This window comes from Exophiala viscosa, assembly GCF_022695815.1.
Source record: "Exophiala viscosa unplaced genomic scaffold EDD37scaffold_16, whole genome shotgun sequence".
NCBI classification, from domain to species: Eukaryota; Fungi; Ascomycota; class Eurotiomycetes; order Chaetothyriales; family Herpotrichiellaceae; genus Exophiala; species Exophiala viscosa.
In genome coordinates this window covers 67,518-91,890 of record NW_026944368.1, presented here as the reverse complement: position 1 = coordinate 91,890, position 24,373 = coordinate 67,518, and the positions used below count along the sequence as shown (strand labels likewise).

At 44.0% G+C, this 24,373-nt stretch overlaps 5 protein-coding genes across 5 annotated transcripts; 1 reads left to right on the top strand and 4 right to left on the bottom strand.

The window, feature by feature from the left end:
- The first annotated feature begins 8,010 nt into the window (after positions 1 to 8,010).
- EDD37DRAFT_201280 (uncharacterized protein) lies at positions 8,011 to 9,639 on the top strand. The gene is made up of 3 exons (XM_062810169.1): positions 8,011 to 8,344; positions 8,400 to 8,875; positions 8,928 to 9,639. Exons 1-3 carry the CDS (start codon positions 8,321 to 8,323, stop codon positions 9,592 to 9,594), a joined length of 1,167 nt encoding a protein of 388 aa, XP_062665503.1. The 5' UTR covers positions 8,011 to 8,320; the 3' UTR covers positions 9,595 to 9,639.
- Positions 9,640 to 10,011: 372 nt separating this feature from the next.
- Positions 10,012 to 12,361, bottom strand: EDD37DRAFT_642647 (uncharacterized protein). Its single transcript, XM_062817381.1, has 2 exons — positions 11,736 to 12,361; positions 10,012 to 11,669 (listed from the first exon to the last, which is right to left on the bottom strand). The coding sequence occupies exons 1-2, from the start codon at positions 11,958 to 11,960 to the stop codon at positions 10,185 to 10,187; spliced, it is 1,710 nt and encodes a 569-aa protein (XP_062665502.1). The 5' UTR covers positions 11,961 to 12,361; the 3' UTR covers positions 10,012 to 10,184.
- Positions 12,362 to 13,409: 1,048 nt separating this feature from the next.
- On the bottom strand, positions 13,410 to 15,134 carry EDD37DRAFT_642646 (acyltransferase family-domain-containing protein). Its single transcript, XM_062817380.1, has one exon. It carries the CDS (start codon positions 15,120 to 15,122, stop codon positions 13,449 to 13,451), a length of 1,674 nt encoding a protein of 557 aa, XP_062665501.1. The 5' UTR covers positions 15,123 to 15,134; the 3' UTR covers positions 13,410 to 13,448.
- Positions 15,135 to 15,884: 750 nt separating this feature from the next.
- Positions 15,885 to 16,982, bottom strand: EDD37DRAFT_554701 (mannosyltransferase putative-domain-containing protein; the record flags this gene model as incomplete). The annotated part of the gene is made up of 1 exon (XM_062813694.1): positions 15,885 to 16,982. A coding segment is annotated over one exon (1,098 nt), but the record flags the coding sequence as incomplete, so codon positions are not given.
- Positions 16,983 to 17,984: 1,002 nt separating this feature from the next.
- On the bottom strand, positions 17,985 to 19,382 carry EDD37DRAFT_596863 (uncharacterized protein; the record flags this gene model as incomplete). The annotated part of the gene is made up of 1 exon (XM_062814591.1): positions 17,985 to 19,382. One exon carries the CDS (start codon positions 19,380 to 19,382, stop codon positions 17,985 to 17,987), a length of 1,398 nt encoding a protein of 465 aa, XP_062665499.1.
- Between the last annotated feature and the right edge of the window lie 4,991 nt (positions 19,383 to 24,373).

The following is a 24,373-nucleotide window of genomic DNA, read 5'->3' as shown; positions in this document are numbered from 1 at the left end:
TTCTAGAGGACTTATTCTAATAGGAGAACGTAGTTACGAGTACACTAAACGCGGCAAGGTATAAATTAGGTAGGAGAAGAAGACGTAAAGCTAGACGAATACTTATTCGAGTGTATATAAGTGAGAGATTAGGCGTATAAAGGGGTGTAGAAGACAAGTAAAGGGCAATGAGGTCGCTTATTCGAAATGGGACCTAGCAATCGTAATAAAGTCAATATTTAGAGATAGTAAAGCCGCTAATGAAGGAAGTAAACACTTATAAACGATAGGAAGACTGCTTCGGCTATATTATGAGATAGAAATATTCTCAACTATTATTATACGCGTATATCTTCGCAACTTTAGTCGTTACTATTACACTTAAGAAACTATATTTTCAGCCCTATTGCTTCTCTATTATCTTCTTTAGAGCATTATAGGTATCTATAGCTTTACTAGTATCTACGTACTATTGGCCTAGGAAGCCTTGATCGTTAGTATAAGTATTATCTAGGAGACTAAGTGCGACTAACGCTAGTCGTAGATATATACTATAGATTCGAAGGATTTCCTCGGTTACCGAAGTCTTCTTATCGAAATGGGCTTTAATTCGCTAACCATAAGGAACGGATCTGAAAGTATTGAGCTAGAAGACTTATTCAATCTAATTAGTGTCCTATTGTAAGCGGTAGTCTTAGAGCTTAGGTAACTTCTTTATCTAGCGTACGAATTTCATTAGCTATGATCGATATTTAGGATTTATAGTCGCGACTTATATTGATATTAGAAGGATTTTGGATAGTGGATAACGACTTGGCCGATACGTCGGACGAATACGTTACGCGATCGGAAAGCGTAACGGACGGTCTAGATACCCTAGCGTCTATGGCTAAACGTTCTAGTACTAATCGTCTAGTGAAGCGTTACTAAGTATCTAAGGTTTCGAATAGCGGTAGGTAACCGTGATTTAAGATAGGAGAGGATTATATCTAAGGTTAAAGAGAATTATTCGTCGATAGAAGGGCTAGTGCTTAGTCTATAGTCGTAGTATCTATAAGTATACCGGACCTATTGAGTAGTTGAAACTAACCTTGACTCTATATGGCCGATAACACGAGTCTCGACTCTCCCTCTAGCCCTGTACGGAAAGACTACTTCTTGAGGGCGGGCGAATATAGCGTTAGCTCGTCTTATGGATGACCTATTGGCGCAGCCTCGCTCGAGCGAGGTGAACGGTAGGTCGACTATTAGGGTTGGTTTGCTCTCCTACGTATAGTAGTGCTCGACTATACTCCTAAGTTATGCCTCGCTACTAGTCACCGAGTATTTTAGCTATTGATATAATATCGCAATGGCCTGGACTAACGGCGTTGACTTGCCGGCGAATAGTGTCTATAATTGGATTTAAGTAGGCTTAACACCGATTTAGTCGTGGAGCCGAATACGCTAGGCTAGAAAGGTCTCGGGTAGCGCGCTTATAACTATAGGGCGGATATCTAGAGACGATTAGAATATCTCTCCTTATTATATATATCGAATATCGGTACTATACTATTCTTTAGTGCTATCACTAGCAACGTGTTAAGAAGCGCAATTGTTGTGATACGCGAGAGCTATATATCGCGGTAAGTAGATATAATATTATGAATAGCGTTAGGTAGTATATCTAGCAACGTCGATCTCATCTCTTTTATGTATAGGAAGCTTCGTAATATACTTATAGCTCGTTTACTAGATCTAGAGCTAGCGGTGAATAGGCCTTGACATGGGCCGGGTAAACCTAGTTAGGTCAGGGTTAAGGTCGGGTCGGGGTCGGGTTAGGGTCGAAGTACTCGTTGACCCTATAGCCCAATGGGCGAGTATTATATAGTTAATACTCGACCCTAACCTAAACGAGTTTACCCGGTTCGGTTATACCTTCCTAATAAGGTAATAAATTAAGAAAATTCTAAGATTCTATAACTTTAAGTCTATTTATTTAACTAATTAGTATTATAATAGTAAAAGTAACGATACTATTATATATTAATATCTCTATAGTATATAGAACTATAATTTAATTTTTAATATCTCGTACTAACGATCTCGTCGTCGCTATAACGGGTCGACCCTAACCCGACCCGACCTAATATGCGGGTCACTAAGTCAGGGTTGGGTTGACTCCTAAAGCGACCCGGAAACCCGTTGGGCTGGGTCGATTAATCGAATACCCGGCCCGACCCGGCCTATGTCAAGGCCTATATAAGAGTATAGGCGAGCCTTAGAAGGATTATATCGATACGTAGTGAGATTCGAATGGATTAGGCTTATATATATTCGTACGCCTCGTAGGAGAGCTTACTTAATCGTATCTAGTATAAAAGGTTGATCTTATAATTAGTTATAGAGACTTATATCTAGATTAGCTATCGATACCTAAGACGAATAATTTAGTTGGTTTATAATAGTTATAATATTATGATTGACTTAGCGAAATATAAAGACGCTAGAGTAGTGATTAGTTTTAGTCTATAATCTTCGTTACGTTTATATCTAGGTAGCGAGTAAATAACTTTAACTTAAAGTAAACCTCTATACCTTTAATTAAACCTTCGGAACTTCGAGACATACGGCTTTCACGGTCTCTTATTCGTACTTTCAAGAATATAATAAGACTTTATAAAGTAAACTAAAATCGTCGAGATATTCTCTTAGTATATCGTTAATTAGTTCTTGATCGATAGTCGGTATATTAGTTAATCTAGAAGGCATAACTAAGTACTCGTATAATCCGAAGCGGATTTTAAAGGCTATCTTTTATTCTTCGCCTTTCTTTATCCGTACTCGATAATAGGCGTCTCGTACGTCGATTACGATAAAGTATTTAGTACTTAATAATCTATTCTATAGTTCGTCGATACGTAGTAACGAATATCGATTCTTTTTTATAATTATATTAAGTAGTCGATAGTTAATATATACTCGAAGTCCTTTATCTTTTTTTAAGGTAAATCGTACTTCGTATACTATAGAAGACTTAAATAGTTAGATAAAGTCTTTCTTCTCGTGTTTTTCGATATAGTCCTTAAGAAAGTCTTCTTCTTTTTTAGATAGTTATCGAAGTTACTCGTTATACTTCGATACTTTTCTATCTTCGAGAGATATTTTATAGTTCTATAGTTTATATCCTAGTAATATAGCTAAGTCTTCTCTTTTCTTAAAGAGATTTACGAAGTCTCGATATTCTTTCGAGATCTCTTTTATTATATTAACGAGAATCTTCTAGTTTAGTCTTACTTATATTATCTTAATAAGTAACTTAGAGAATAATTAATCCTCTTTCCTATTTTAGTAATTACGATTAGGAAACTTAAGAGTTTATTCTTACTAGTCTATTACTAATCTTTATTTCTAAAGCTATTTTATTTTTAATATAATATCGTATTTAATTAGTATAATATCGAGATTAATTTATTTAATATAACCTTCGATTTCGAGTTAGACGTCTCGAATTTCTCTACGAATCTACTCTTCGCCGTACTTAATAGATATTTTATTTACTATATTTAGTAAGTAAAGTTTCGCTTTTTATCGATATTATTTATATAATTTCTTCGTAAGCTATAGTAATACGTAATTCTAATTTACTTTATAATTTATTATTACTTATACTTCCTTATCGGCTAGTATAGCGTCGAAGACTAATAGTATTAAATACTAAGGGTATAAGATAGCGAATAGATTCTAAGGCTATTTTAGAAGGAAGCTTTATCTCGTTATGCTTTCTTCTTATTGTTTTTTGTTATATCGTATATCGTAGAGTCGTCTTTTCTATAGACGATTCTAGCGATCTCGATTAGTAGCTTAATTTCGATCTTTTTATTATTATCTTCTCGATATATATATATCTTTAGCGCTTATATATAACTAGTATCTTAATATAGCTATAAAATAATAGTTTTAATATATTCTTTTAGTTATACTTCTAGATCAAATATCGTATATAAGTATTATTATTCTTAGAAATAATTTTCTCTTTAGTATATTATATTTTTTTAATATTACGTAACGATAACTTATAATCGTCGTATAACTTTAGTAACTAGAAACTTAATTAAATTAGTATTATTTTAGGTTTCTTTTATTATTATAAGTTCTTATAATAGTTTATCGTTATCGTCTTTCTTATTTAAGAAGATATTCGTCGTAATAAAGTAATATATATCTACTTCTTTTATTTAGTATATATATATATTTTCTTTATCTTCGTATAGTTAATTTCGATATTTCGAGATTCCGTTAATTTATATTTCGATTATATTTTAGTTTTTGAACTAAATTTTTAAATAGTTCTTCTTTACTACTCGTCTTCTTTCTAAAAGTAAGTCTTAATAATTACTCTATAGTCGTTAGTTTCTTAAATATAGTATCTAACGACTATTTCTTCGATTAGGTCTTCTCGAGTAAGAGTATTTTCTTCCTTAAAGGGAAATATAAACTAGTAACTATTAATTACTTAGTGATAGTATACTAGACTTCTTATATCGTAGTTATAGTATCTCTATAAAATAATATACTTATCTTCTCCTTATGGCTTCTCTTCTAGATTATAAAGAAGATACTTCTATACGTATTAGTCTTAGTACTAATACGATTCTTTTACTTAGTACTTTATTCGTATAACTACTATTGTCTCTCCTCGTCTTAGGACGTTCCTTACTTCTCGTAGATTAGTCTTGTCTAAGAGTACTTTCTTATATTCGCTATCTATATTAGTATCGTTTAATAAAGCGAATAGAAAGTCGTATCGATTTTCTCTTACTACGTTGTATATATAGGTTCGTCTTTAGTTGTATCTTATTATAATATAGCGTATTAATAGAACTAGTTCCTCCTTTCTTTTAGGGTTAGTATATAAATTAAACTTTCGATAAGTTTCTCTATATAAGTTTAGCCTTAGTTCCGTATAATACTTATTATAGAGTATCTCGAACTAGTATAGCGTTAAGATAACTATAACGTAGTTACTTTATATAATTATCTTATATTTTTCTTAATAAGGAATATCTTTCTATTCTATAACTATAAGCGTATCTTATTAAGCTTTTTTAAATTTATTCGTCTTTACTTTAGTTTTCTTTTCGTAAGAGAACTATCCTAACTATTCCTTAAAGAGTTAATAGATAGTATAAAGATCGTTAAAATAGAAGGTCTATAACTTTATTTCGTATTTATCGATTATCTCGTATTTATTAGCTTCTTCGTTATCTATACTTTCTAGATAATAAGTCTTTACGATAGTAATATTCTCTTCACTATATTTAACTTATAGTAGTAAGAGCGCTTCTTCTCCCTAAGTCTTTTTTAACTCCTTCTATACTTTCTCGGGGCTACTAGCTTTTTAAGTACGTTCGTTATTTTATACTTTACGTTTAAGTTCTTCTTTTATTAGAGTATCGGCCTTTGTTTCTCTAATATCGGCTATATCGTTTATTATATATAGTCCTTATAGACGAGTATCGTATTCTCGCGCCCTATATCCGGATTTTCTATAACTATAGTATAGATTTTCTTTCTTACGTCTCTCTCGCTCCCTAGGTAATAGGCCTTAGCGTTAGGACTTATCTTTTAGTCGTAAGGATCGACTATATTTTATATTATCTAAGTCTATTAAGTCTCTATAGGATTAGTAACGATTCTTCTTTTAATAGAACGTTTCACTAGTTCTTCCTTAAAACCCTTTCCTTTTTATCGCTCGTTCGTAGAGTCAATTATCGATCTTAATAGATTTAGCGACTAGTTTCTTATATTTATCTAGTCGCTTAATCTCTATCTTGTCTTTAATCGAATCCTTTAGTCCTAAATAATAGGCTAATACGAAGACATTCGATTCCTAATCGAGTTTAGTAGTAAGCCTTTAAAATAACGTATAGTACTAGGCTACTAACTTAGTTTGTCGGAGTTATTGAATATATTGGGCTACTACTTATTTCTCTCCTAGTATACTAAAGATTTATTTAAGTCGAGCTTCGAAAATATTGAAGTTATCGAAGATAGCCTTGGTTTCCTTATCTTATTGATCTAAGTATATTATAAGATAATTCACTATAACTAGTTTAAACTAGTAGAAGGCTAAGCCCTTTATATAGAGTTCGGCGTATAGGACTCTATCGGTATATATATTATACTTACCTCGCTATAGTGTAAACACTACTTTAAGTTATATAAAGAATATATCGAGCTTAGCTCTATCCCTATAGAAGTACTTTACTTTAAATCGTAGCTATACTTTAATCTTTCGAAGCCTAATTATTTCTTTCGAAAGAGTTATTTTAAGAGAATTTTAATCTTTTTATCGCGCTAATATAGTTTCTTATCTTATCGAGAGAGATTTCTATAGTTAAGATAATCTTAAAAGATTTATTTAAAACTATTCGCGTTATTTCGAATAAAGTATATTAGTTTCGATAAAGTTTTATTTAAGAACTTAATAAGGTTTAAAGTCGCTAAAGATATTTATCTTTATTTTCGAAAATATTAATATAGTTTATAGCGATATTTTCGAAGACTACTTATATTTTATTATTAACTTCAAAATAATTAAAGAAAGCTAAATTATCTTAAGGGGATCCGCGTTAAGATAATTATATAAGACTAAGTAATTTAAAGAGATAATTATATATCGAAATTCTTTCTTAACTAATATCTTCTTTAGTCTCGTCGTTCTAAGGTCTCGCTAAAAGTTCGATAGTCTTTAAGAGGAGTAAAAGAGCTCTTTCTCGAGAAAGAAGAGATTACTTTTTAGAATAAAGATATTATCGTTACTATAACGATTCTTATCGAATACCTAAGTATTTTACGATATACTTTAAATTAAAGATCGTATCGTTTTCGAGATCTTAAGATCGTTCTAACTATACTTCTTCTCTTTCGAAAAAGTATAAGAGCTTTAGAAGCTTTAGCTTAAGGTAGAGAGTTATTAAATCGTTACTACTAGATATAATTTTTACGGAGGACTTATTATTACTCAAGGGCCGTAAGGGCTCGTTAGACTATATGTTTATTCGGAGGTCGTATATCGTGTACGATATCCTCCTAAGTTAGTTGACGGTCTTTAACCGTCTTTATATCCCTTGGTATCTCTGATACGCTGAATAATCACAATCTGAAACTTTTTCGGTCACGTGCCTAGGTCGGCTGTCGTGTGATTCAGCCTTGCGTCCCCGTCTAGCCAACAGCCTTGTCATCCAACAACGAGCCAAGAGACCTCGGGATCAGCTTGATCAGAGAAGAGGAGGCCCCATTATTGGACCCTGGGTCACGTATGCCTCACCGCCTCAGTCAGTGCCACTTTCAGATATTGTGATGGAGCCACAGTGTTCATAGTTACGCTCAGCGCCACTAGATAGTTAGTCCTACAACTAAGAATGCTACTACCTACGGGTTTCAAATGGTTATAAGCCTCTTTTATATCTAAGGGTTGTGGTCATTGAAGTGGGATCGTGATTAGTGGACCAGGACGTCGCTAGCTGATGAAATTTGCAGGTCATCGCTCCTGATAGTCTTATCAGCACTGGCAGTTAATTAACATCCATATGATATATCCATATGATAGTCTCTCAAGGCGTCCACCGGCTTGGCACCGGACTGAGCTAGTTTGTTGGCTTTCGGATGGCAGGCGTTTAGTTCTTCAGCTCCGACGGGTCACCTCATCCTTGATCAATGGCTGCTGTCATTACTAGCGATGGATAGTCTCATGAAACTTACGCTGTTGGACTTCTGTCAACATCTTGGCGTACCTAGCGTAACTAGCGTACCTGCTAAGTGAGTCATGCATCCTTGCTGCCTCTTCTATCTCCGTCATGTTATTCAGCGGTGCCATTAAAGTTGAGCTTATGCAGGTTCGGGATTTTGTGGGGGAACTCAAAGAGTCTCGTATTCCTGTGGAGGTCTCATAATTGTGCAGCTAATCTGGTCGTGGCTTGGTTGCGGCAAGATAATCCCCTGAAAGCTAGAAGGTGTGTTGGGCAACCTGTGGTTTCGCCATCCTATTCATCGAGCAGGGTTTGGGCTTGTCTCCGAGGTTTTGCGTCCGCTTTCGTTGTTGCCACTGAAACACTCACCGAGCGATTCTGTTTATGGCTCTGGCTGAGTTTCATTTCTATTCACGAGTACTACGGTTCGAGCACCCTACCAAGAATTGGCCTGGGGTAGCCGGCAGATAAGAAGACTTGTCCAGATTGAATCTGGAAAAAGTGTTTCGTTGTCTTCGCAACTTCCACTTTTCTTCCAGGTGGTCGACTTGGTAATTCGTGTCGCCAGGCGTATGGAATTTTTTTAAGGCGCAGTCTTGTTGTGCAAAATGCCCCAAACACCGACGTTCTTGGTATGTGTTGCTGGCTGTTGATTTTATGACCGTGTGGGTTAACCTATCTGTGCAGACGCGAGGCTTCTGGCTGCAATCGCTTCAGCACGTTTGCCTTCTCATTTCAGTGCTGTTGTTTACTTTCTACCTGATTCAGGCACATGAGAGAGCCGACTTACAGAGGTTGAGTGAGTCTTCCGAACCTGGTGAAGACCTTAGACTACGACTCGACGAGCTTACTGAGCACGATCGTTGGCTGAATGAAAGCCTGTCCGAGCTCAATGAGATTATCCTTGATTTCAATTCCACCACGAGCATCTCCCAACGAGAGCAGTGTCAAATCGCGAAAGTCTCAATGCTCTACGGCGAAATTAATGAGTTGTATGAAAGAGCAATGGTCACACACCAAACTCACTCTTCACGACAAGGATACATCCAACTTGTCCTCCGCAATCAACTCGCGCAAGGCTATTGGAATAAGCCATACTATCTGCTCGCTCTCCTCCTCAGCGAAATGAGCAAAGAACCCTGGCTGCGTCTGAAATGGCTCATGTAAAACCACTCCATCGGCGAGTTCTCTGACCTGCTACTAACAATACCACAGGTGGTTTGATGCGGACTCAGTCATCCTCAACCCATCTTTCCCCGTACAAGTCTTCCTTCCACCAGACGACCTATCAAATGTGCACTTTCTTGTGACGAAAGACGAGGGTGGCCTCAACAGTGGTATTTTCTTTGTCCGCGTTCACGAACAATCGATCGAAATCCTGATGAAGTCAATCAACTATCCCGAAATCAGTCCCGATATCGACCTTGGCTTCTCGTTCGACCAGATGGCATTGCAATTAACCTTCAATGAGAGTCAATATCATCAGTACATCGCATATATGCCTCGCCCATGGTTCAACGCCTACGCTTTCGAGCCAAACCCTGGAGATCTACTTGTTCACTTCGCCGGCCTCTGGGATAGAGATACCCGACTGAGGTTGTGGTTAGAGCGAATAGAAGGACCAGGAGCGGCCGAATGGGACATTGATTTACAACAGACGGATTATGGTCATCGAGTGGACAAATTTTGGAAACAATTCAGGGAGATGAGAGAGTTTAATGCAACAGTCAATGAGCGGTATGACCGAAGTCTATCTCCGGCAAATGCGAAGATGGCGCTGGAGAATTTCGCTGATGTTACATATTATGCAACAGATGATGCGGAGAGGATGGAGCTGGCAAAGCTTGAGGTAGAGGACACTCTTGGATTGCATGCTCTATGAATGCTAAAACAGGTACAAAATAAGGACAAAGCTTCTACTTCTTTTCTACACGCCACTGTTCAGCTTGCCTGGCCTGGTACGGCGGCTCACTACGACACGTGTCCGCGCAATAATTCAGAAATGCAAATGCAAATGCAAATGCACCCAGTACAGTCCACAATCAACTTTTCAAACACCACATGATCACAGTTAGTATGTACACTGTTTGAAAGCGCGAGCGATTACGATATTACTGATACTAATTATCTGTATTTTTTTCGTGATTTAATAACGCGTACGTACTATAAAAAGTATCTCTTTTAGTAATAATTTTTGAAGTTCTAAGTGCTAAGACTTACGCCTATAAGCTTTACCTACGTCGTGCCTAAGTCTTTAGAGGTTCTAGACATTAAAGTCGCCTGAAGCTTATAGCCAATGCTCTTGCAATCCGTGAACTCTGCGATGCCACGCACCTGTTGCAGCGCTCGACGAGAGCTTCAGACAGCAAGTGCCATCGTGACACATTGTTGTGTTCGTCTAATCAAGAAGAATGAAAGCCTTGTACAGGATCATGCCAAGGTGCCAAGGCATGCTCGTCATAACTGTTCCAGCTATCCGAGATAGCTGTCCTGAGACATCCCTGCCATTTCCTCTCTAGCCTTGGTGGCGTCTCTTATGCTGGTGTTGCTTGCGGCCTCTACGGCGCATGCCACAACGTCAGCACCTATGAGCGACTTGGCCGATTTCCATGAGAACGCCTCCATACCATGGTTCTCGCCTTGAGCAGTGTTGTAGTCCAGCAGGTCTTCAAAGTATGGTAGACTTTGAACAAGTGCCCCCAAGCCTTCTAACCTCGCAACCTGTACAGTCACATCCATTACACTAAACGTTATTGTCATGATATCTTGTGCAGCGCTGCGATTCCAGTGAGAAATACTGTTGGCAATCAGAATGTGACCTTCACCACACGGATCTGCCCGTGCAGCTGGGGTCAAGATTGCAGCACCAAAGTCGAGTGCGTCACTGGTATAGGCGATGTGGAATTGGCTTGAGCCCGTGCTGGATAGAACCATAAGCTCTGGGCGGTATGTCCGGCTTTCACACCCCGAAATAAGCGATGTACGTGGAAAGCCAACGTAGAGTTGTATACCTGGATTCTGCAGGATATCAAAGGGCACTGACACGAAGTTGGTTCCTCCATGTAATTGTCCACGACTTTCTTTCCCAGCGGCGACTTCGGGGGTGATGTCTTGTTGATATGCCCAGTCGCAATAACCGCTGAGCAGATGACATTTGAGTATCCGCAGAGGCACGAAGCCATAGATGAAATGAAGGTACTCATTTGGAGAATTGCTTGACAGGCCCGCATCGACACGATGAAAGAAAGGCATCCAATTCTTCTCCACATCTTTCCTGTCCTCGTTTCTAATAGTCAGGACGGTCGTGAAGTTCGAAAATGGCCGGTAGACCCACATCGCTCGGAACCAATTTGGTGCATTGGATTGCATGTTGAATATGATGACCGGTTCGGCACCTCTTACGTTGTCTTCTAAGACCACGCGTGGATCCTCTGGTCCGTAGGGGTCGGCTCCGTTTTCCTTCCATTCGAAAGGGATCTCGAAAATCAGTGGGAACACAATCTTATCGCCGAACCAATCTAGAATGTAGTCCTCGAGATGATTCCAGTCTGCGTCATACACTTGACCACGAAGAAAGCTGACTGTGGGCCAGTCTAGAGATCCTCCGGGGTAGAAGGTGACACGTGTCACGGAGAGAAAGACAGCATGCTCAGGAAGCCAGACGCTTGAGCCCGAAAGTCGTGCCCATGTTTCGTTATCGATGTCTTCATGACCGGAGTTCTTTGCGTAGCTCTCAACTTCATATGCAACCAGAGGATGGGATTTGGTAAGGAGTACAACTTCGGTAAGGTTGTCATGTAGATAAAAACTCTGCTGCACTCCAATAGTCTGATTGTAACGCAATGCATCGCACATGGCGTTACCAGGCACGCCATGATTGCTGAAACCCGATAAATGTATAGGCTGAAAAGGACATTGGTCACAACTCGGAGTATTTGGAACAAGCAACGACTGGGGCTGTAGAGCAAGGCAACGAGCAACGTCAGACACAACAATAGAGCGGTCCAGGGTAAGACAACTGACCTTATCCCCGCGGATGAATCTGAGATTCTCTGACCATGCCAACCAGCACAGACTCAGAAAGATCGCTGCAGTATATAGCTTCACCGATCTCATGCGTAACCGCGATGTCGATCGCAGGCATGGAGCAATCTGAGTATCGTAAAGGAAGAGAGCCAGTGTCCCTGGATGGTTGTTACTTTCGATTGCGTGGGTACGATCGGCCGCTTCATAGCTAGTCTGACCCATGTCGGCGGTAGGCAGTTAGATCTGACGAAAGGGATTTCTTGGTGAAGAAGTCATCAGTGGACGACGGTAGGCGAAGGGGCCAGCGCGTTGCGGTGTATGCATGCGACAGCAAACATGACTTAGGGAACTTGCCCCCAAAGAGATGTTGATTCAATACCGGAAGGATAGAAAATGAGAAAATGAACCCCTGATTGCAGATCCTTTGAAAAACGCTTTGGGCCACGACCTCTGCAGTTTTAGTGTACTCCAATTAGGTCGGACTGGGGAAAGATTTAGCAGAATACCTACTCACCTACCCGGTCTTGGATATCCATTTATGGTTACAGAGGGTCCGTTTCATCCTTCCGCAGGGGAATTTGTAGAATTGGGAAATCGAGCTATGGCGTTCCGAGATATTGCCAGGACGAAGGCTACAAAACATTATTGTCCATGAAACGGGGCGAGAGAATGGGGTCTACTTAGCGCATCTGCACGTCCGGCTGTTTAATCCTCGCCAAGGTTCTGGAGGCTGGCGAATACGAAGCGACCCTTGAAGCGATTGGCATCGCTGAATGATTGGTTAGTATGGGAGGCGAGAACCTCGGTTTGGCAAACAATCCCGCCGAGCCTCGAACATCATCCCATGAAGAGTCCATGCGGCTGCTGATCCCAAGCTTTCGTGTAGGGTCCGCACCCTTTGGAACTGTACTGACGTGCCGGCTGGGATGAAGGTGGCATGTCTTCGCTCACCTTTGTAAGTAAAAGCTTGTCGTAATGAACTTATTCTACTCGGCGCAAGCCGAACGACTATATTCACTTCATCTACAGCTCTTGACCTCTACGTGTCGTGAAATGTCATCTTCGTTGTGGCGATTGCGATTTAACTTATGTTCAAGACGTTCCCCAGAATTTCCTGAGCACGCACTACGAGAAGGGAGGCAGTCTACGTGGGGGTACTAATTTTGTATCTATCCCGTTTCCAATTTTAAGATTGATAGCCACTACTACTTGGCCTTTGCGAGTGAGTCGCTCGACTTTGGAACTGCCATCGTGGAGCTGGGACAAGACGACGATTGTTCTGAGACAAGGCTTCGATCATGATCTCAAACAGCGTCGCCCAACGTGATACCTGTGACTGACAGGATGTCATGAGTGTCACTTTCAGTATTAATGACAGGACCGTCCAAGTGGCATGGACGATAAGGATCAAGACGAGTAGGATCACAGCGATGAAGTGGACGAAGGAGATAGATCAGAGGACACAAGCACCGGCATCGCCAGCACAAGCATCACCCAGAGCGTCGATGGGCTTTCTGGTAGACTGGACGCAGCAGCCTTTCAAGCCATAAGAATCTTCCGAGGCAAAGTGTATACAAAAACTGGAATTAATTCCTAACTACCTAATTTTAGGATTCTAGCAAAAGGACTGCACGCTTCCTCATGCTCTGTCTCTGAATCGAGAGAATGAATAGCAAGTAGAAATAAATTAGACTACTATGTACTTGCGCTTTATGATGAGTCCGCTACACTTAATTTACGCTCAACCCATCTCGCAAAAGATACGACGGGAACATCAACATATCTCCAAAACAAGTCTGACCCCCAAAAAACAACCGATCCAACTACAACATACCCCAAGATGTGTGCTACCGTAGCTTGAGTATTAGTGACACCGTCCCACCACTCTTTACTCAAAGCCACGCTTGGTGGTGTGAATGTTGCGATCCGTAGTGTATATGGCATCCAGAGGTAACCAAGTGATTTGATCACTGTTCCATGAACAAGGTAAAGAGCATACGATATGTAGCCAAGATACAGGACGGCAGGATGTAGAAAGACTTTTCCCAGGGCTTTCGAGTTGGCGACACCCCAAACAGTGAGTATCGAGCCGTAGGAAAGGATAAATTCATCGGGATGTGCTACCCAGCTCTCGAGAGCATGGGGGAGCCAGTTTCCTTTCTCCCACTGATTTTCGATAGGTGAGGAAATCATAAAGTAACCCAGCACGAAGACGATGAACCAGAACCACTCGTAAGTACGTTCAGAAAGTTGTAAGAGAGGTTTTAGGTACGAGGGAGGGGTCTTCGAGTTGATGTGGTTGGTGGAAGAAGTGTAAGACTGTCGAAGTAGATCGAGTTCTGCGATAAACATGCCACCAAAAAACAAAGCGGCATGCCCACGGTCTGAGTTGTACAGATAGCTGTTGATGATAAAGACCGTAAGCATACGCCAGATAGTTTTCATGCGTGATGTTCCAATGAGAACCATGAAGAGGGCAATACTACAGCGATATTCGACCGGTATTGACCATTGATGATCGTCGTACTTGAAGTACCACCATTCAGACAGCTCGATATTGAAAGGGAAAGTCGCGCAAATAATGAACCTGTAATTGGTCCACCATAAAGCCCATTGACGCGCAAGAGTTGGTTCATGTGGTGGAGGAGGCTCTTTGAGAAAGAGATAGTCGGCGTATTCCTTGTAGATCTCCGTCGCTGAATCAAATCCTCCCAGGCTTGTGAGGACGCAGGCTACAGCGCTCATAGCTAGACACGGCAGGTACAGTCGAAATGCGCGTCGTATAGTCGCTGATGCCATGGTGTTCTGAAGCTCCTCATACTGTCTTGATCGAATTTGCTTGAGCGGTTTGTAACTCAGAACATAGCCAGAGATGACGAAAAATAGGAAGACAGCTCCTTTGCCATACCACCATAGACGTATGAATGGGACTCGGTTGATCCAATGCTGACTGTTTTTGGACTGGTAGCAAATGACATAATGCTCGTTGAAGACGAAGAGGCAGGCAAGTCCTCTGAGCCCATCGAGGGCAGCTATACCACCATGCTTTGGGCGAGCCTTTGGTGACTTCTGAAGGAAACTCGGGAGGAGATGATAGCCCAACCTTGACATGACCGAAATAAAATCAGGTCGCTGTCTTGGTGCATGCTTCTCCAGGTCTTGAACGGAGAGACGATGTGTCGCTTTTGACATAGCGGCTCTGGCTGAACAATGTCGGGTTGATATAGTGCTATTGCATTTTTCCTGACGCTGTGATGGAGTGAGACGGGGTGGTGGTGGAAATGGGAGGCATAGATAATTAAAACGCCTGAGATGTCCGAGAGACTCACCGTAAGCAAGGCTAAATCGGCCCCGCTTGGCTCCTCTAGAAGGCGCTCCGATCATTAAGTCTTACTCGTGACTTGAGACCGGTCGGAAATCACGCCAGTTGCTGCAGCATCCGTATCAACCAGAGTCACTGGAGACTGGAGGACAGGAAATGGTGCAAGTGCTACCATATGCTGTGCCAAATTTGTGCATCAGGACAATCCAGGGCCCACATGCACTTGATTGACCCGAGCCGAGGGCCAGCTCCGGACCTGCTTTATTAGCGTCGTCATGCATCTCGGATACAATGCAAGGGTAATTTTGTGGCGTTCGTTCAGTCCAGCCAGCAGCATGGAATTGCCTGTTACGAGACAGGTCCTTTTCCTGTTGCGAGTTAAAGGTACAGCCACCTTCGGTTTCGAGAGCGCCATGAGAGCTCCGTGGCTGCATTGCCATTTTCAAACAATGCAATCGGATAGCTGAATTCGATGAATAGATTTACATTGGAAGGCACGTTACGCCTATATCTTACTTCTTATCAACAAGCATTTTATGGGGAGGCTCAATGTTGTATTTCTTGACCTAAATCTGGCATTTTTTGCATTCTTTCTCGCACTAACTTCGGGATAGCTGTCTTGAATACCTTTCATTGACTGCTTCCGCTTCTGCAAGTAATGCTGCGAGAGTCTTGTTGAAACGGGGGCTCAGTACCCTCCATCTGCTCTCATCGTGTTGAGGACACGTTTCCAGAGTTCCCCATCCATCCCAGACGGGCTGCGTTGAGCTGATGTCTGGTTTTCTTTCTTCGTTGGACTGGGTCTGTCCTGTGTTGAGTACTTCGTCAATCCTGCTGCCGAGGAACCAGTGCGTCCAATTGACAAAGCTTAGATCTTTGCGCTTTATATCCTTCCAGATAGCCCCGTTAGCCCAGAATGGTTCAGTACCATCTGCTGTTGCATGAGCCATATGTTCTGTACACTTTTTGCCTAAGTGCTCTGCTATCGATTCCGAAGAGTCATCTTCAGCCATAATAGCTGCAGACCAGGGTTCAAATGAATAAGTTGCCCCAGAAAGTTCTGTTGCTAACCAATATGTCTCCTTGTCGCCGTGGAACATATCGTATGTAAAGTCCCTTATATACTTGGTATTCATCCAAGCAGCAAAGAGTGTAGCTAAATAGAGCTTAGCTTGCGATTTGTCGATAACTACCATAGCCGAGTCTGCCTCCTCAGTAGTATACTCCCTATAAAAGAGTGAACTAGTATTGAGATGAACTGAAGCGGCTCGTTGCGTAGCTATAAGTTCTGCGGCGACCCAACCTCGACGTGCAGGAGCTTTATACGACCATGACGAGGTAGTAAATCTATCGTGAAAGAAGAGGGCCCCGGTTTCACGGAGGCCTGGGTAAGTACTGAATATAGTGTCTGGGGCGAAGAAAAAGACCGTATCTGCGTCGACCAGGATCGTGCGGGCAAACCGACTCGCTACAATTGCGAACGACTTCATGGCCCAACCAGAAAGACCGACAACATGATCGTCAAAGATCTGAGTAAGATCCACGAAATGTACCTCGCTGCTGGTGTTTGCCAGGAATTCTCGTGTAGTAGGAGACAAGTCTTGGTCGCCTGCATACGCAACTTCTATAGGAAGCTTGCTGTTGATAACATTCCTTAGAGTGCTGATCAAGTGTGCAGCTTCCCAAGCCTGCCCATCTCCTGCACAGATTACTAAACCAGTCGTATTCCACCCAAAGATAGTCTCCCAGGATTGTGACCGTATTGTAGACCTCCAGGGAATATACGAAAGCTTTTCTGGAACCCACCAAGGGAATTCTTGCCTGATAGCCTCGTCCAAACGGGTGTAGGGTAGTGATGGATTGTCCACATAATGCTGAGCCAACTCTGCGAGAGCGGCAACTTTCCTGCCTTTCGAGCCAAAGGCATACTCAGTGTCGGCTGGAGATGGATACGCAGCAGTAGACGCGTGCAAGACAGCCGCAGTGTGCAGAGAATTTCGCTTCTTGACGCTCTCGTGATGCCAATGCAATAAGGTAAGAGCTTGTAGAAAGAAAAGCAGGGCGAGGACGAAGACGAGCCTCTTCCATCCCGCACTCTTTACAGTCAGTAACATAGCTGTTTCCACTCGAAGGGAATTCCAGAGACGATAGGTAGTAATGCTTGCTTCAGTTCGTTGTCAGGCGGCAACGATCGTGGTCATGGAATAGTAAGGCCACTAAAAAGGTTGAACCTTTCTTCGGATGGCATTTCTCCTCGGGCTATTAGCGTCCCCTAGCGCACCGGATTAGTCTTGAACCAAGCTCCCTGTGGAAGGTTGCGCCCCACCGCTACTACTGGTCTTACATGGTTCCTTGGTGGTGTGGATCGCCTGCTAGACGACGCGCTTCGGCCATGCGAAAACAGCCACATACTATTCATTGAACGGTTATACTCTTTAGACGGTAGATTGTACTCTAGTCCTTTATCAGTGAGTTGATCACTAGTACCTCAGGACGTTTTGTTGAAGATGATAGTACTTACGTACTGAAGTAGAGTATCGGGTACCCTCCGGAAGTATGTGTCACTATTCGAGGCGCTGGTTATCCTCATCGGGCCTCAAAAAGCCCGCAAAATGGTGACTTCCATGCCAGGTATGTTGTTGCCTCACCACAGATGGCGGTGCCGTTGAGGGTCGCGACCGAACCCTTCGTCAAATCTGGCCAAGCTAGAACAACCCTCTGTGCAAGCATGCTGGCTCCTTAGACGCCTTGCCTTTGTGGCAATCAATAAGTCTGAACTGAGGTCATTAGAATAGTATTGACAAACATTGCGTACAGCTCCGGTACAGCTTTCACCATGTTTTTAACACGTAATTCAGGTGCATCATACTATCACGACGCTAGGAACACTCGCTTCAACGCAGACCCAAAGGCTGAGACTGGGCTCAGATATCAGCTTCAAAACAATATGCTAGATCTTGCAGTAAGTCTCCCGCTAAGACGTCAATGCCCCCAGCTCTAGTGTCCTCAATGCCAAATCCAAGAAACACTTCATCATCTAGATATCCGTGGTACATCAGCCCGTGCTTCTTCCAACTTAGATTAGTCACGAAAAACATCTCCGAATGAGCGACAGGAAGGTCGTCCCGGCCTCGCCATTCCTTCGCGTCGGTAGTGTTGGTGAGAGTGGTCCGGCCGTGCATCCAAATTCCTTTTTGAGAGATGGCATGTATCGCAAACGGCGCGCTTTGCTGGAAAAGCATAATATATGGGTGGTATTCAGCATGCCAGCTATAAAATGTTTTATGGTGGAAAACAACCATAATAAAGGTGTTGTTCGGTTTACTCATGCATTCAAGGTCGGACTTCTTGCAAAGTGTGATCGAGAGCGAATTCGAAGCTTGGTGGATAGCTTCATACCGAATAAACCCGGCGTCGGGGTCATTCCTTATCCCCATTCGGGGCATATAATTTGTCATACAAAGGCTGTCTGCTTTCGCAACTGCAGGAGCAAGGTCGGACCCAACTGAGCCATCGGCATTGAGGGGTGCGAATTGGCGCACACCTTCCTCATGGCGTCCTCCCATCAGATCGGTATGCACGTAAGGCTTTCTCTCCAAGTCCCAGAAGACAAAATAATTCTTCTCCGTCTCGCCGTAGGGAGGCGTTGGCTTTTGCACGTCGACAGGCTCCCCAAACGGATTGTCCATACGAGTCAAATTGTCGAAATCGGGAAGTAACGTCCTCGCGTCATGAAGCCACATTCCGAGGCAGGAAAATGCAGAATCTGAACCGTAAAGAATGTAGGGCATGTCAGGGCCGTAGAAGACGCGTGCATCATGTGGTCCACGCTTGTCATTGTTTTCGCATGGCAGTGTATGCCGTATAGGTAGCTTGATTGGAGGTTCCAAACAGACTAGACTTGAGTCAACGAAACTCGCGCTGCATGCAAGCTGCGCTGAGCGATGTGCTTTCAAGTCTTCGTCACTCAGCGATTGTTGAGCAACAACAATCCACTGGTCATGGTTGCTGGGATGGGGGACAAAGCTCGGGTTATATGCCTCTATGCCCCCCTGACCCCAATCCACGACGAAGTAGGTACCGTCCGTTGTCGCAAGCGATGAAAAGTCGCGGTACACTGACCAGTCGACCTCGTATGGATGCTCGATGATGATACCTTGATCTGATAAAGGCGGTGTGCTGTCGTGGTTGGCATCCTGCTCCGAAGATACCGAGACAGCATTAGCTCCAGTGGACGTAGGAGCACTTGATACTGCAGTCAACGATGAAGCGGAGAACTGCGTTGCGACCGGTAAAATGGCGTGGGTGCCGTTTGATGCCATAATGCCGGTGTACTCGAACATTTGCACGAATTCTTCTCTGTTGTGGAAAGAATAGAAAGAGATCAGTAATAGCGCAGCGACGCCGGCGAGCAGCCGTCTGCGCGCAGATGGTTTACCGACCAGCATGGTACTGGTCAGCAGGTGAAGTTTTGATAAATAGGGAGGTCACAATCCCAAGGTATGTCGGTTCTTCATGACAAATGGTGGTGAGGTTGAAGATGGCAACTGAGGCCTTCGTCAAACCTGTCCGAACTAGAACAATTCTCCTGTGTGCAAGGATGCCGACTCCTTAGACGCCTTGCCTCTGTGGTAATTGACATGATTTTGGAAACACGAGTCGATAGTGCGGTTTCGAGTGCACGGCAACTTCGTAATTACGGGCACGTAGTGAAAAATGAGAATGCAGGTCCGGAGACAAGTGAAAGCACTAAGTGCAGGAACGCGAAACGTACTGTGCAACATCGGGGCGCGAGCTCGACCAAGCCTCAAGATGGTTGCGGCACGATCTGACCAACAACTCCGGGCCAGGGCAAGGGTGGAAACCTGCCCCCTTCGAGGACTCGACCCACGTGAAAGACCTTCGAAAGGCTCGTAGCCGCCAGTGACAATGCCAAACGCATCAAATGGACCGAAAGAGTCGAAGCTATCCTGCTACCTGTTCGCAATTCGGCCAGAGGCCCACAGTGCAGCAAGCATCTACGCCAGGAACGATACTTCAACGATCCAACGAGCAGTGGCACAGTATGACAGCTAAGTGCAATGCATGCTCCATGCAATGAGAGGCGGTGCCTACTCTTTTCGCTGAGTAACGCTTTTTACGAGATGGACGTTGGTTTGCGGCTAGGGACCCCGGCTTGATATTAGCGAAGCCTAAATCCCCGTACTTAGAGTTCGCGCCGGCTGTCTTGGCACATACTATGCTACAATCAAAAAAGTCCCGCAGGATTTTCCCCCCGTGCGGAGGTACTATCCATTACAACGAAGGAAAAATAGCCGCGAAGAATACGTCATGCAAGGCATCCGATGGTCTCCTCGCGTAGATTTACAAACCCCTGTCTCGATCTTGCATTGAAGAGGGCTGGGGAGCTTGTTTCGTTAAGGCTGCTCTGTCTTGTTCCTGCCCTTGTGAGGCTGAGATGGGCTTTCTAGCTGTTGCTTGATACGCTTAAAAAGTGACTTTGGGTTCCGGCCAGTGGCCTAGCAGCGCCTGTTACGGGGCCGTCAGACAACCACTTACGAGGCGGCAAAACACGTGCTGCTCATGTCAGTCGGGCCTCTGATCTGTGCTCTTCAGAAACTTAAACTAGAGCTGGCTTGAACCCTATCAGTCTTTCTCCATGATCATCACACAGCCAGTGACAGCTGCTCGTTGGCTTGTGGTTTTCTTGCACTCCACAGTGGCAAAGTGCCGTGCGCCTCACCTCGTCGAGATGCGTGCGATACGAGGTAGGAACGACAAACCAGCGGACGACAGTAGGCCGTACCAATCGGCTACCTCGATCGACGGCGTGGCCGCATGGGCCTTCATCGTCAAAGCGCTTGCCACGGTTGTTCGCTATACCTTCTTCCTAATGCGCTCTCAAAAGTGACAATGACTGGCGTCGGGCTCATGGATGGTGTGCACACCACGCTATAGCACCTTTCTACCGAAAAGCTTGCTTAAGCCACCAATGGGTCTCCTGAACAGCTCGTATAAGGCCCCGTCGCCCAGTGCACCTGTCGATTATCAAAAAAGCGCGGCCATCCGTCAAATGCTCCTTCAATAGCCTGGAATCTGCCTTGTACCAGCCTCCTCCGGCGATCGAAATACTCATCAGCCAAGGATCGAGGCACCCGTTAAAAGAGTTTTCCGTGTTGTCAGCTGCGCCACAGGAATTGAGCGCAGAAAATCCTCTCACCACTCGTAGGGAGTCGACGAATTGGTCCCATTCAAGTCCTGCTTTTCCGTGAGTGCTCCTTGAGAGGGTCCGCGGTTGGTGTAACTCGTGAAGTTGGTCTCCTTACTCCTGCTCTAGATGCCGGTAGCGTCAGCCATTATCAAAACATACTTTCGTGGATTCTGCCGGACTGGCAATATCTACCTAGCAGGTCTTGCTTGCTAGCTAGCTTTGTGTGCCTGACAGAGCATTCCCGCGCCGGCACGCAACGAGAAGTTCATGGCAGATTTCGCATTCCTAGAACCAGGGAATAGCCTGCCAGGAGATTGGCAACGACATGTCAGCCGCTCTGCTTTTGCCGGCTGGCCAATGGCTCGGGAGCCCCTGGCTGTCAGTTCGAATGATAAAGATGCTTTGAGTGGCAATCATGTATGGGGGTGTTTGTGTCAGCTTCCGTGGCTTACACCCCGTCGCTTTGATGGCGGACAATCCGGTGCAAAGGTATATTTAGCCTCCGACATATTCCTGGGATCTGCTTCGATCGAGACCTTGCCACCCACACTGCCATGCACCAGGTGTCCGTGGCTTGCTGAGGGCCTTTTCCTCTTATCTTTGAGTTCGTGGCTCCGGACACACTGAAATTGCATTCCCTTCTGTTAAGACATGCATGGTCGCAGAGTGTGCGCCTCATTGTCTCCAGTTCCTAGCTTGATTGATGAGTCGGCTATTAGCTTGTTCGCGTGCGACTTCTCCTGGAGAGCCTGTGATCCAGGACTATCTCACGCCGGCCATGAATTGCGAGACGAGTCCGGTGGAGTCATGATGGACTCAGTCACAGCACTCAGTCTCTGAGGCTAGAGGGGATTCTCAGGTGGTACCGATCCGTCACCTACCATGCACAGTGTCCATATACCTGTGCCTCTCAAGACTTGAATTTTTCTCCCTTCTTGGAGATCGATTGCTCACCACGCTCCCTTTGATCACAATCACTCGCAGCTACCATGGAGGGCTTCACTAGCGTTATTGTCCTACCTATTTCTCTTCTTCTTGGTCTGGCTGCTTCGACGTAGGCAAGACCTACTCCCCCTCCAGCAGTAAGTACCCTCACTAGACCATAGAGACCTTGTCATTGACGCATTTCGAGTCGGTTTGCTTGACCGAAGTCATTGCCTCGTCCGGTTGCGCCGCCACCGATATATATTGTATCTGCACCTCTCCACAGTTTATGTCGTTACAGTGGGTCGAGCAAATCGATGTCCAATACCGAGATGGTATGTTACACTGGCTTTGAAAGTGTTCAAGTATTGGTAGACTGACCTTCGTAGACACACTCGTATCTGCCGTTAAGGTGTGCGCCGCTGCCAGCCTCCACCATCAGCCGGAACGAGGCGAACTCTAGCTCGTGGACTCACAGTCCTATGCGATATTGATCGTGTCCCATGTCAAGTTTTCGACATTTTGCAACGAATGCATCAGGCGATGCTCGTTGTGAATAATTCATCGGAGAGAACGGTAAAAAGTGGTACCACTAGGTCTTGTACCGAGCCGTTGAGGTGGAGTGGTGTCTCCTGTTTTTGTGATGGATGAATACAACAGCGAAAATATGCGATACTGAGTGTAGTTGTGAGAGTGACAAAGGGCGATGAGAGAGTAATGTTTGAGTCGTTGGTCGAATGCTACAGCGTCATGATGGCATGATCTGACTCCATGTGGTGCTAGGCGCGGTGGCCACATGAAAGAGAGTTGATCTTCTGGTCCCGGAGAACATTAGACTCGAAAGGCGACGGCATAAAATGTTTGTGAACATAGACTCACCGCGCCTTTTTCCCCACCACATCTTCAGAGAGTCTCTTTGTGTGCAAACTCGAAGCCGTCGATGTCAGAAAACCGTCCATAATCCTGTTCCTGCCAGGGAATAGGGGTTCCTGTCAAGCACAAACTTGATAGACATTTCAGCCCGCTATTTGGCGACAGACAAAAAGACGTTGACACAGGTTGGCCGATGTGAAATGCCAATGTGTCAATCGTAGGAGGGTTTCATACCTCTGGGTCAGACTGCAGGTTTCAGTGCGCCTGAGATTCACCATCGAGGCTAGATATTCTGTAGACAAGATCCCCCCAGCTGTCCACGAATGTCGAACTAGACGACATAACAGGCTTATTTCAGACTTTTCAACATGCAGAACCCTCAAAGTTTCGTAGATTACTAGTTATCCAGGGACCTCAAGGGTTTGAACGTATTGAAGCTCACTCACCTGATCAAGATCGGAGACACATGTATGTTGTGCAGCGCGGAGTGGAAAGTCGAAGACCACATGGACGGACACTTTTCGCGTATGCGCAATGCAGTATACCTACCAGCTAGGTCGCTACCAAGCACACCGAGCGAGGCTAGGTATTTCTAAGAAAGAAGGACATACCATATCCATGTCAGGAACTTGTCATGGCCTTTCAATTATCTTACCTCTCCTATTCGTCATCTAGCTAGCCACAGTACTTTGGGGGCCATACCTATAGGAAACTTCTGTCTTATGACGGACAGATGATGATTGTGGTATTATGCTAGGACCTTTACAAAATGTTTTCCCGATGGGAACTGTGTGGCCAGCAGAGTATGAATGGCCATCTTCGTGATACTGCTTGTTTTTCTGGGATTATGGCTTGCTTGGTATTAACGCGCCCACGTATCAACGTACCTTAGCACGTGCTTAGTTTATCACTTAGTGTCTTGCTGCTTTTCCCCTCCAAGCCGTCAACGACAAGGCGGCAATATGGCGGAGAAGACCATATTGAGAAAGAGACATCGAGACGCAGTGAAGTATCTTGAGACATATGGACTTGGGGTTGAGCATGCTACCGCAGTGGAAGATGACTTTCAGAGAGTCGTCAACCTACTGGAAGGTTGAGTAACAAGACCTTATGACGCCTGGCATAGGTGTTACACGATGTTCACCATACCCCAAGGGTTCTTACTCAGAGAGCGTCAGATGATATGTTCCATGGATGCGAGGGTTGTGGTAGGATGCGAGGGTTGTGCCAGAAGGGTGTCTTGAATGACCAGGTTCCACAGATTGATATCACACACAACAAATGCTGAGTAATCGAAGTCTCAGA